At 40.5% G+C, this 13,737-nt stretch overlaps 1 protein-coding gene across 2 annotated transcripts; it reads left to right on the top strand.

The window, feature by feature from the left end:
- Positions 1 to 3: 3 nt before the first annotated feature.
- On the top strand, positions 4 to 12,822 carry Dynlt2 (dynein light chain Tctex-type 2). Of its 2 annotated transcripts, XM_052169472.1 has the most exons (4): positions 4 to 267; positions 6,669 to 6,875; positions 9,564 to 9,722; positions 12,710 to 12,822. In XM_052169472.1, the coding sequence occupies exons 1-4, from the start codon at positions 163 to 165 to the stop codon at positions 12,818 to 12,820; spliced, it is 582 nt and encodes a 193-aa protein (XP_052025432.1). In that variant the 5' UTR covers positions 4 to 162; the 3' UTR covers positions 12,821 to 12,822. The 2 variants fall into 2 exon arrangements, with proteins under 2 accessions (XP_052025432.1, XP_052025433.1); XM_052169473.1 differs by lacking the exon at positions 9,564 to 9,722 and having other exon boundaries at positions 21 to 267.
- Positions 12,823 to 13,737: the final 915 nt, after the last annotated feature.

Below are 13,737 nucleotides of genomic sequence, written 5' to 3'. Positions count from 1 at the left end.
GGTCGCGGCGCTCTCTGATGATTCACGCGCCTCTCTTTGCTGGCTTCCGGGACTCGGCTGCGCGCGTCGCGGGCGTGAGACTAGTGCTCTGCGGCGTCTGGGCCAGGGCGTTGGGCGGCTACACGGCGGAGGGAGGCGCGGCCTCCCGGTGAACCGATCAAGATGGAGCGGCGAGGCCGAATGGCGAAGGCGCCCTCCAGCCAAACGCATCAATCCCCGGTGTCGTCTAAGAGAGAAAGGAGGCCTAGCATGTTCGAGAAGGAGTCAGTGAGTGGAGACTGGAGGCCCAAGGAAGCCTTCCCACCCTTTAGTGAATGAAGCTTGTTCCCTGTCTGCACCCGGAGCCCAGGACCGACGGCTGCCCTTCCGGTTTTCTGACCATCGCGAAACTGAGTTTGGGCAGAACAACATCGTTTAGATGTTGAAGGCTCAGGAGTTTTTGTTCTTAAATCCAAAGATTTTACACAGGCATCCTCAATTCTTTTCAGACTTGCAAATGCCCAGAATTATCTAGTAGTTGCATTACACCTTATAAATGTAGTTTTAGTGTATCTGTAGTTTAACAACCTCTAGTGAGTTTAAACCGTACATATGCACATTAATATACACAAGCACACACATACACATACCCCGGTAGGGGGAAACTGATGTTCTGATCAGTGAAGTGCTTTTAGTTTTAAAGAATATTACCTTGTTATTTGAAGAATATATGATGAAAAATATAAGATATTTAGCCATTTCTCTGATATCAGTGAAAAAAAGGATATTTCAGTAAAACATTGTCATTTCTGTATGATTATCCTTTGAAAACCATTAGTGCAACCAGGGCTCCATCTTCTATTGAGGTAACCAGGGAAAACATTTTGTACAAGAATGCAAAACTGATAGTGCTGAGCTTAGGACCTTTGTCCGAGGATACTGGTGGTTTCTTTTCATACCTACTTCAGGTGACTCATGAGTGATTGGTGGGATGGAGCGAGATATAACAGAAAACACGAATATTTAGGACTGAACCATTCGGAGATGACCCCCGAGGGATGGCAACACTTCAGGTTTTAATGCCTTTTCAGTGTCAGTGTTTTACAGAGAAAAGAACAAATAGAAGAGTAAGCATGCTCCGTTCACACACCTGGGAGAAAGCAGAACAGTGAACTATGTCTAATTGCCAAACATACTACATTAATGTTTGGGTTATGAACACTAAAGATATCTAGACTTTGAGACAGACGAGTGATTCTGTGAATCTACTGCCTATTGTGAAAGTTGAATGAGCCTGGATTCAACCCAAATATACCCATTTAGTAAAATCCGGAGCTTGTCCACAGAGCAAGGCATCTTATTTGGTTAGCAGGTCATTTGATTAGCAGGTCATTGTCACCAAAGATTACAAAATCTTAAAAATATTATTAGACGTTGGCAACTTTATCATTTTCTCTAGTGCATGTATTTGAAAACCATAAACATTAGCAAATAACACTTTTGCTAAATAATTGAATATCTAATTGAAATAATGACAGGAGTAAACTCAGTTTATTTAAGTTTTGTAAGAAGGTTCCATGTAGATTAAATGCGTCTTAGTAGCTGGTTTTGATAGCAAATTTGATGGTATTTTAAAAGATAATAAAGGTTTCATATCAGCTGAAAGAATAAAATACTTTTAATAAGTATAAATCATGTGACTAGTATACATAAAGAAATGTCAGAAATGCAATTTTAAAAGTAGTAGGTTCATTAAGAGTTAATATGAGACTCCATGTGTTCTATTCCCAGAAGAATCATGTAACCTTGGAAACACTATTAGTGATGGTGCATTAGTAGCTGTATCCCTTGAGTATATTGTAGTTCAAGAGAAGATAGTAAGCACTTCTTAAGCGACAGGTTGAGTTATCTTTCCATTCATAAATACACTGCCAAGATTATGTGCAGTGAATAGAATGAACAGATTTAATATCAGAAAACTAGCATGAGGAAGGGGAAAGTTCTGGAAGGGTATTCTGTCAGTAAAGTGCCTTAATAGTCTTGATATTTGAGTCCCTAAAGAAAAAGGAAGAGTGACAATACCATTTTAAATAATAGATGAAAAGTCACAGATATGAAAAAGCCTTCAAATTAGAGTCTCAGGGAATTCCAGGCATAAGAAAAGGAACTCCTGCCAAGGTGTACTTGAAACCAGTGATATAAACATTTTTAAGGAAACTAACTAGGGAAGAGAAAATAGCAGGCTTCTCAGATACAGTATGAATCACGAACATCATCTTTACTGAAAGAAAACTAGAACTAGAATACTATGCCCAGCTAAAATAAAACTAGACCCAAAATACCACACACAGCTACAATGTATGTCAAAAGCAGAATTCCAATCTCTTAATGTAAGGAGGTTGAAATCCTTACATTTTAAATAACAAAAGTGGCAAACTGAAAATCAGTTCTTAGTTAGAAAAGCGATTATAGGACAGATTGCTACCATGGAAGTTAGTGATGGAACAGGTACTCAACACACCAAAGCGCAAACTTTTAGTGATAGGGTATGAAAACCTGAAATGTATCTGATGAATTATTAGAGTTACCCACTCCCATGTATATGTGGTATATGAATAATTCACACATATATGTGAATATATACATACATGTATTAAGATTATTAATATTTAATTTATATATGTGAATTAAAGTTTCCAGAGAAACTTAGTCATTGAGCAGTCTTGCTTTTAGCAAGGAGTGGTGGTGGTGTGTGTGTGCATGTGTTTATGTTCTTCAGAAAATCTGCCCTCTTGAGAAATTAGTAAACTAGACTTAAGCTATTGAGATTTGCAAAGCAAAGGTGACCCATTGAAAGTGAACCAACTCCAGCCCTTTCTAGATTGTCTGTTCTTAAGGAAGAGAGAAGGCAGTGGGGACAAAATACTTGAGAAAAATTTGTGAAATTCACAGTCCATAGGCATAGGCTCATTTAAGACCTAAGACCTAATCATAGGATTTAGACTACATCTTTTTCTCCTGTGCATTTCAACCATATTAACTTGAGGCCTTTTAGAGAAGTTCTCACACTATGAATTGATCTGACTACCAAGAAAAATAATTACAAGGCATGAGGATGGAGAGATGGCTTATTAATTAAGAGCACTGACTACTCTTCCAGAGTTAAGTTCCCAGGAACCACATGGTAGCTCACGAACATCCAGAATGGGATTTGATGCCCTCTTCAGTGTGTCTGAAGAGAGCAGCCGTGTACTCACATAGATAAATCTTTTTTAAAAAAATTTACAAGGCATACTAGATGGAGAACACCACAAAGACAGTAGGTACTAGATCCACATAGTACAAGAATAAAGGTATCAATAGAAATGTTCACAACAACTTAAAAAAAAAAAAAAACACCACAGGCTGAAAAAGAGACAAAAATGTTTACATTTTTGAGGTAGTTATAAAAGTTGTAAATTATAATAGAAATTCCAGATAGAAAATAGAATATAAGAAATATAAGTCCAGTGAATTAAAATAACTCCAAGGCCATATCACAGTGCCAGGAAGGTCAGAGAACACAACAAAAAAAACATGCCCAAACAAAATCTATATGTAGGCATGTATTCTCAATCAACAGAAATTAAAGATGAAGAAAAGTCTAAAAGGATGCCAGATGACAAACAAACTATAAGAATTATATTCATTCTCAGAAATTATGAAGAATAGAGTGAAGTAAAAGTATTGAGAGAAGAAATGTGACAACCTAGGATCTTATATCCTGCAAAAGTACTCTGAAATGAGAAAAGATTTTTGGACAAAATAATGAGGAAATGTATATCCAATAAAACAAAACGTTATACAAAAATGTCAATAAAAAGAGAAATTAGAAATTTGAATCTAGATAAGTGAGTAAATGAAGATTAATTTAAAACTTTTAATGTTCCTATTTTTACTCTAACAGCTGTTCTGAACTTGTTGGAGGCTGCATATCAGATACTTACATTATGATTCATAACAGCAAAATTAATTATGAAGTAGCAATGAATGAATTTTATGGTCGAGGGTCACTGTAACAGGAAGAGCTGTGTTAAAGGGTTGAAAACCATTGCTCTAACAGATAATGGCTTGTTAAAAAATAACAGGAGAGACATAAAATTACGTCTGCACATAAACACATGCTGATGTACTACACAGGTGAGACGAATGGCAGTGGAAGAGAAGGAGAGGGAGGGACGAACTCCAGTCACTTTAACCTTGAAGTGTCAGCTGAACATGGTTGGATTGGCTGCACATGCGTGTTGCCAAAGTCTACATGTAAGAGAGGAGGTAGAGGAAGTCAGGGAAGAGGAACTAACGCGCTAAAGAATTAGAGGAGCCTTGTCAAGTGCTCAGTTTAAAGCACAACAGAAAATAATAGAGGACCAGAAAACAAGGGCATCACATAGAACAGAGTAGCATATGTGATCAACACTAATCCAGATGTGAAAAAGAGCACTTTGCATGTCAGTGGTCTAGGTACAGCAATTTAAACACAGTTGTCAGAATGGATAAAAAGAAGACTCAACTGTGTTTATAATAAACTCACTTAAAATATACAGCCATAAAAGGAGACAGGCAAAGGAAGATACACTAATATCAGGATTAACTAGGAGTAGCTATAGACTTCAGACAAGGCAAAAACCAAAGCACAAAAACCAATGGTGGGGCATTGTTTATTAAGAATGGGGCCAGTTGCCTAGGAAACATTAATTCTTGCAAATATGCACTAATGATACAGCATCAAAATATGAGAGGAAAATGTATAGGTTTAAAAGAGAAGTAATCTAATCTATTATAGTGGGGAATTTGAGTATAAGTCTGTCAAAAAAGAAAGGAAGTGCTGGATTTGGCTTCTGTAGAGTATCTGCCTGCTGTGCATGAGGCCCTAAGTTTGTTTGATCTTCAGCCCTTGAATTTTTAAAAATTTTACTATTAAGAAATTGCAAATAAAAAAATTGTGTGATGAAATGAACTAAATCCCAAATCTATACATCTCAGTGAGCTGCTCTTCAGTTAGACTAGCACATAAATATACACACACACACAAATTTGAACTTGTATGTTTATGTATGTCTTAGTTACTTTAATACCATAGCATATACAACTGCTGGTAAATAAATAAATAAATAAACCAAAATAAAATTAATTGCCCTAATGAATATTGATGCAAAAATTAAACATGCTAATAAAAAAAACTAGCATGCCTTTTTTCAATTCTAAGAATTATGTGCCATGCCTAAGTTTTCCAGAATGCAAAGACAAGTCATTAAAAGCCTCCCAGGATAGCACAGTACATAAAATGAAGCAGCATGATATATAATTATATCCAACTAATAAGAAAACTCATCTTTTTTTGTCAAAATTTACCCTTTCACGATAAAAATACTGAACAAAACAATAACAGGAATTATCACATTAAAAAGCCATATATTAAAAACCCATAGCTAACATCATATTCAGAGGTTGAATTTGTCATCTAATAAACAATATTTAATAAACAATAAAACATTTGTCCTGTACTATCAGAAGTAGGGCAAACATGTCTATTCACTCCTATCCGAGCAATTACATATGAAGAAGAAACGTCTGGTTATTATGAAAATGAAGCTTACCACTTTTAAACGAGAGACTGAAGATTAGTCCAGGAACGACTGTAGTAGTATTCAGCCTTTTGAAACTGCTGTATGACATTACCACCTACAGTGTGCTGAGTTGTATTCACAGCATTCATAGATAGCCTGGGTGCATGCAGCCCACCAGCCAGTCACAGGTTGGATACACCTAAAGGGATCTAAATAATTCTTATAATATAAATTTTATACTTTAGAAGGAAATATGTCAAAAAAAATCACATGTCAAAAATCATGAACTGATGTATATACATGTACACATACATATATCTGCTTATGCTATCTTTTCAAGTTAAGATTTATAAATGCGTAACCCAAAGATATTACTTTTTAAAATAACTATATGTAAAATAAATTTATGGATAATATTTTAATGATTGTAGGTAGGAAGGAAGAAGAAAAAGTTGTTTTATCTGTTTCCCCCAGCCACTCTATTCAGGCTACTCCTGTTTTTGGTCCTTTTCGATATTTTATGGGTATTCTAAATATATGCGCCCCCTTTTGTATATCTGTACAGTGTATGTCTTAGTTGCTGCTCCTATTGTGTGATAAAATACCCTTACAAAGGTAACTTTAATAAAACAAGAGTCCGTCTTAGCGTCATGGCCCCAGGGTACCACCCAGAAAGGCAGAGGAGGCAGCAGGGGTGTGAGGGGTCTGATCACTTTGGAGCCACACTGAGGAGGCACAGGGCAGTGGCTACTCATGCACACCATTGTCTCCTTCCCAGGGAGTGGTGCCACCCACGGTGGGTAGGTCCTCTCACTTTAGTTAACTAAGTCAAGGTACTCTTCACAGGCTAACCCAAAGCCTCCCTTTAGAGGGCTGTTTTAGATGGCTGTTTAGTCTCAGACTGACAGCCAGACCTGCTGTGCTGTGTGCAGAAAGCACAGGCTCCCCCAAGCTGAGAGCTAACAACGTGGGATTCCGGACTGAACAGCAGTGGCTGCCTGAAAGACTTCAGGGTGGTTAGCTCTGTCTCCACTGGTGCAAACTGTTAAAATCTGAAATGTAGTCTCTCCCTTCCTCTTTCAGTATGCACAGATCTTAAGAGAAAGGCTGAGAGAGTCTTTCCATGATGTCCAGTACGTGGAACCTCCGTTTGATGACTCAATCGCTGACATAGGCAAAGAATGGAAAAGTGCCCTTGCAAAACTAAAGTTTGCTAACTCATATAGGATGGAGCCATTGAAGAAATTTCAAGCACATTCGGTAGAAACTAAGATCCAGCAGATCTTAAAGGTAATTAGGGACCGGGGGTATGCGCAGTGATAGACATTTGCCTAGCATGTATGAGACCACCCTGGGCCAGTGTGTGTGTGTGTGTGTGTCTGTTTGTCTGCCTGTTTGTCTGTTCGTTCACTATGGGGACTGCCTGTGAAAATATGGTGGTTAAATGGCTCTATAATCTTCTTAGTGTTTGTTGAACTCAGTCTGAATCTATGGGGAAAGACAACCAGTTCCCTGTAAACTCAATTCCGCCATGGGTTAGATATTTGACACGCTGCAGATTAGACCGGAAACGTGCACTGGTGGCTTTGCTGGTTGGAAGCAAACTGGCTTTAGTGGTATGGGAAAGGGCACTTGTTTTCCAGGTCAGTAACTACATAGGTGGTACCAAACAATGTGCTTCAGCAGTGAAACCACGTCCTGTGCAACCGCTGCTGCTGCAGATGCTGCCTGGCTAAGCTCACGATCCTTTCCCTATCTCTTCTGAACAGGCCAAATAGATGCATTGAAAAAGGCTGTGCAAAATCCCAGTGGCAGTGATTGACACAGTCCCTGTAGTCGTGGGTATTACACTAGTAAAGTTTAAGTAAGGTAGTGATTATTCTAAATGCTTTCACTGGAGGTTTCCTTCGATAAAAAATCTTGCTTTCGCAGGTCAAAGAATCAAGGTGGACATTCTGCCAGTTGCTAAGTGTATCTGTGCCAGTCATGCCTTTCTATAACTAGCTCAGGGTGGGTTTGGAGAACCTGATGTTTGATTTCTGAAATGGATTTGCATTCACATTCCATCGATCAACTGATGGGTTCCAAAATAACTAAGGTGTGGAAAGGCAGAGTCAAACTCCTGGGTACTAGCTGGGATACAGATTAGAACATTGAAAAAAGTATGATTAAAGTTGTGTGGGCTGAGCAGGCACTCCTAGAAGGTTCTGTGCCTAGGAGCGTAAGGCCACGTGGAGACGTGGTGTGCTCTGCCTCCTCTTCCATCTCTGACAGTATTCTTCATTTCTCCTGCTACTGGAGAGGAACTTTGTTGTGAGAGTTTATCTCCTGCTTTCAGGACGTATAAGGAAGGCCAGGCTACTGCACCCACAATTTTTCAAGTACTTTTGGGTCAAAATAACATGAGAAAGAAGTTTATTTTAAGGTAGCATATTTTGAACCTCTGTACTAGCTCCCATCCCTCCATTGCTAACCATATATTTGAAACTAAGTGATAATTGGCAAATATATTATACCTTACAGTTTGGGAACAGAATTGTGATCACCACAAATAGCATAGGCGATCTAAGAGTGTATACTTTTGGTCTCCTACTTGACCCTATCATATAAATGAAATTAAACAAAATTGAATAAATGGCTTGGGTATGAACCACATTTACAGAAACCACCCCAGGGTCCTTAGGCCAAAGTGACATCAGCATATGGAGCTGGAGAGACTCCTAGACAAACAAACAATGGGCTGGGACTACTCTCAGAGAAGACTGACCTTGCACTTGAGTTAGAGTAAAGGAAAGCCAGTGAGGCTAAGACGATAGGTGCCAGCCCAGGTGCAGGCCTCCAGCCCGCTGTATACAGCGGAGGGACCTGTCAGTGAGCCGCAGCAGAGGGAGCTGGGCAGGAGGATGGATGGAGGGCACTGACTTGCCTTTGCCTTCCTGTGGATCGCTTTGATAGGGGACTCCCTGTTATCACCAGAACTCAGTGCGCGTCCTGGGTGCCCTCCAGAAAGCCAGGTAATTAAAGGCTTAGTTACTGACCAGCTCCGCCATGGCTTCAGCTTCGCTCTCAGTCTGTAAGAAAGGCTCCCGGGTGAAGAGATGGTTGCTCAGCAGGTCGGAGAACCCACATGGTGGCTTGCAGCCATTTATAACTCCAGTCCTGTGACATACGCCCTCCTCTGGCTTCTGCTGGCACAGACACACACGTGGTGCACGGGCACAGATGAGGCAAAACAATCACACATTTAAAGCAAATCTGAAATCCTTTTTTAAAGAAAGGCTCCTGCCTCATGGTCTGTGAGCTACATCTCCTTTTCCTAGTGTTAGTTTATTGGTAGACATGGTGTGTCATAGCTGTCGTAGGGAGAGAGAGAGCAGTAAGCTTTGACCAGACATAAACCAACTCTGGGCCCAGAAATAACAGGCATTTGTAAAATTCAATCCAAATGTTTGTACACACACACAAAATGTTTCCTTCTTTTACTATGAATTTCTAGAAACTTTTTGAAATTCTATCGTCTCCCTAGTGAGATATGGTGAGAAATAGTGAGAAACTGGGTTATTTACAACAAGTCGACAAAGCAGCGTTAAAAGCAGAAACTTAGAGCTCAGGTGTTGAGCACGAAGGGCAACTGAAATTAATATTTTGGGACAGGGTCTCACTGTTGAGACCTTTGGTTGGTCTGGACCTCACTGGACAGGCAAGGATGGCCTAGAACTTACAAAGAGCCACTTGCCTCCTGAGTGTTGGAATTAAAGGCATTTGACACCAAACCTGGATTTGACAACTGAACATAATTTTGAAAACAGTTTTTCCAAAATTGTTATTAAAAATAAATTGTTAAGTATAAATAAATGGTTATTTTCAGGAACTTGTGTGTTTTAAAACAGTTGTATGTATTACTTAGATATGTGCTTTCTATTTACATAAAAACATTTGGTTTGAGAATTGAAGCATCTTTCTTAATTTTTTTTAAAGGACAGTCTTAAAGAAGTCAAATACGATGACAAAGCCTTCTCTCATTTGTCCCTTGAATTGGCAGATCGAATATTGGCAGCAGTCAAAGAATTTGCATTCCATCGTTACAAATTCATTATAAAAGTGTTATTTATTCAAAAGACTGGCCAAGCAATAAATGTAAGTGTCCCGGTGACCCAGCATTTGTTGCTTTCAGCTGTGAAGTGTCCCCAGGGACGAGACATTCTGAAGGAGCTCAAAGGCAAGGGTCATTTTGTTTAAGAGACTTTGCTTTTTCACTGCAAAGGCCCTGAAAAGTACTAACCTAGGAATACAATTTTGCTATCAATAATTTGCTAGATTACATAGCTTGTTTCTTGGTCATACCAATTTTGGTAATTTAAGTATCATTTAAATCAATCAACCAGTAAGCCTGGTGGCACACACCTTTGATCCCAGGACTTGGGGGGCAGAGGTAAGTGGAGCTTTGTGAGTTTGAGGCCAGCCTACTCAGCATAGCAAGTTCCAGGATTGCAGGACTACATAGTGAGGCCCTATCTCGAAAAGATCACAATAAATAAATATTAATTAATTAACCAGTAAGTTTCATTTAGGCATGTTAGATAATGAAGAATGTTTACAATTTGATGTTGGTATTAATTGTGATTTTTAGGGATAAACAAGAAAGGAAATTTATAGTTTAGCAATAGTATGTTTATGTGTTAAGTTGACTGGCTAGTTTGTTTTTTAGATTTAATTTTATTTATTTAATGTATAAGTGCTCAATCTTCATGTACACCTGCATGTCAGAAGATGGCATCAGACCCCATTATAGATGGTTGTGAGCCACAATATAGTTGCTGGGAATTGAACTCAGGACCTAGGCAGTGCTCATAACCGCTGAGCCATCTCTCTAACCTGTGCTGGCTAGTTTTGTATCAACTTGACATAGAGAGTCATATGAGAAGAGGGAACCTCAGTTGAAAAGTTGCCTCTGTAAGACTGGACTGTAGGCAAGCCTGTAGGGCACTTTCTTAGTGATTGATGTGGGAGACTCCAGCCCATTGTGGATGCTGACATGCCGGACTGGTGGGCACTGGGTGCTGATCAAGCCGGTATGCATCTCCCCCATGGCCTCTGTACCAGATCCTGCCTCCAGGCTCCTGGTCAGCTGGCTTTTTTTTGCTGCAGCTTCTCTGAGTGGACTGTTATTGAGGATATGCAAGCCAAACAAACCCTTTCCTCTCCAAGTTGCTTTTGGCCATGAAGTTTCATCACAACAATAGTAACCCTAACTGTGACAGACAGGCAGGTGGGTGCTGTCACAACTATAGTGGCCCTACCTGTGACAGACAGGCAGATGGGTGCTGAGGTGGTCCTGTGTCTATGGGGAACTGTCCCATATGCAGTCCATGCACTGAAGAGCAGGGAAGTTACAGGTGGTGTTGCTATGACTGAATAGCACGGCTCATGCGATTCAGGCAGGGACATGGATAAACAGGAGTTGAATCTTTAGGTTGCACTTTATTCAGAGAAGGCAACAGGCTAATCCCTGTAGGCTACTCTCCACCTCAGACAGCAGATTACAAGTAGAAAGGGGCCGGAAAGAAGGCTGTCAGTCACTCCAGAGCTCAGTCTTGCCTCAAATTGCATTTCTGACACTTGCAATGGCTATGTCTCTGGTACAAACCTGACATGCATCTGGGTGCTTCTAAGCTGGGATAGGGAACGGTTAACTCACAACAAACCATTCATTAAAAGTGACACATTTGAAACTTAATAAACATAGATTTCTTTTTATAATATGGAGCTGTATAATACAGAATATAACAATGCTCGTATGTGTTTATCCTATTTGACATCAGTAAATTCTCTGTAGAAAAATTAAGGTAGGGGTGGTATGCCAGAGCAGCTGCTTGGAACTTCCCAGAAAAGGGAAGGCTGGCTGCTGGCCTGTGGGAGGAACCCGCTCTACCAAGCCAGAAAGAACATCTTAGCAGAGGTCTAAGGCAAGGCTGAGCTTAGCAGGATGGGGGGACTTACAAGCGCTAGAATGCTAGTACGACTGAATAGCAAGCTGGCTGGCACTCAGCCTGGCACTCAGGCTCTCAGACAACAGCATCCTCTCACCATTCCGTCAGGCTGCTCAGCATGTAACTACCTGTGGAGTCCTGAAGGCTCACTGACAGGCTGTAACTGCTGCTGACTCAGCAGCGGGACCTGAACATTTCACACAACCTGTCCCTTGCCTGATGCTGCCCCCTGCCAGTGCTGGCCGCCATCGGGTTTCCCTACATTCTAGCCGTCCTCCTGTGGACTGATTCTCCCCATATAGGAGTCTCAGCACAGCACTGCACAAAAGCGAGCCCAGAAACTACCAGACCTTTGATGCTTTGCCTAAGGTGTACAATGTCACATTCTGTTACTTAGAGCAAGTCAGAGGGCCACCTCATTCTAGGGGTGAGGGAATTGTCTTTTAGGAGGAAGCACGAGGAGTCTCTGGCCATTTTAGATCCATCACAGATAGACTTTCACTTGCCTTGTCTTTGCAGGCATCACAAAGAAGCCATGGCATGTCTATAACCTGGCACTATCTCTGCCAGACAAGAAGGATTCCTTACCACTGTCTGGAACACAGTACACTGGCTTTATAGGCCCCATTACAGAGTTCTCTGTGCCTGCCTGGACTCACTATAAGGCGACTCAAGCCTCCAGAAAATAAGGGAGGCGGTCAGTATCACTCCCGATTCTCCATGAAATGGAAAATTGGGCTTATCCTGTAAACTTACTTACTTTTTAAACATGGATGTGTGCGTTTGGAAGCATGGGGTTGCGCTCGAGAGTTCATGTGCCTGAGTTGGCCAGAGAGATGGATTCCCTAGGAGCTGGAGTTACAGTTAATGTAAGCTGTCTGATGTGGGTACTGGGAATTGTGTCTTCTGGAAATGATGCATACTCTTAACTGCTGAGCCGTCTCTGTGTAGTGCTAGGGTAGAACACAGGGCTTTGAGCCGGTGTGTTATCACTTAGGTTACCCTACTCAGCCTAACAAATTATTTCTTAAATACAACTTTCTGAGATACTGACACTATTTTAAAAAGCCAAACTATTTGTAATTTAAGTTACTTAACACATTCCATCTGAGTCTTTTAAATTTTGTCTCACAGATCGCCAGCAGATGGATCTGGGATGTGGCATGGGACAGCTGGGTGGAGGCCAAGCATGAAACAGAGTCTTACTTGGCATTGGTTTTGGTGTTTGCTCTTTATTGTGAATAGCTCAGGACCAGCAGTTCACCCCCCCCCTTCAAAATAAATGACATGTACAGATCTGTGAGCCTCATGTGTTACCTCGCACATGCGAAACACACAGCGAAAGCCGTAGAGAAGGTGGGTATGGATTCTTACAGATTCCAATACAGAGGTACAGTTATTCTTAGGTTTAAGAAAATGAGGATACCCAGTCATGACGAAACATGCCTTTTTAATCTCAGCATTTGGGAGGCTCAGGGAGGTAGATCTCTGAGTTCGAGGCTAGCCTAGTCTACATGGTGAGTTCCAGGATAGGCAAGTCTGAGTATGTGTCTCAGAAATAGATGAAATTAGGACTTGCCATAGGAAATTAAATGCTGAAGTCTCAAATAATGTAAATACAAGATACATTTTGGAAAACTTATAAGGGCAGATGCATTTTGCATGGTGTTTTAATATTTTGTGTTCATTCTTTTGAAAGGACTCCCTAAGCTTAAAGGAAAAAAACTGATAAAGTATTAGTGTTTTCTTATCTAGATCCCTCCTCCTCTAAAGCTTAGATTTAAACCAGTCTTAACTGTAAGTCCCTGTCCTCTATCCGTGTCACCTTGTCTTCTGTCTCTCTCTATTTTTTAATTTTTATTTTTTTAATTTTTATTTTTTTTTGAGACAGGGTTTCTCTGTGTAACCCTGGCTGTCCTGGAACTCACTCTGTAGACCAGGCTAGCCTTGAACTCAGAAATCTGCCTGCCTCTGTCTCCCAAGTGCGGGACTAAAGGTGTGCGCCACCACTGCCTGGCCTGTCTCTAACTCTTAACCCCTTCTCATTTGTTGTCAAGCCAAACTAAAGGATAACCCTGAATATCCTCTTTCTGTCTCCAAACGGGTGGTACTTGATCTCAGTGTATACTTGATGAGAATCTAGACTCATATATAATGCCTGT

Source organism: Apodemus sylvaticus, chromosome 23, assembly GCF_947179515.1.
Source record: "Apodemus sylvaticus chromosome 23, mApoSyl1.1, whole genome shotgun sequence".
In the NCBI taxonomy this organism is placed as follows: Eukaryota; Metazoa; Chordata; class Mammalia; order Rodentia; family Muridae; genus Apodemus; species Apodemus sylvaticus.
Note: the sequence above shows the minus strand (reverse complement) of the source record. Positions and strands in the feature narration are given on the sequence as shown.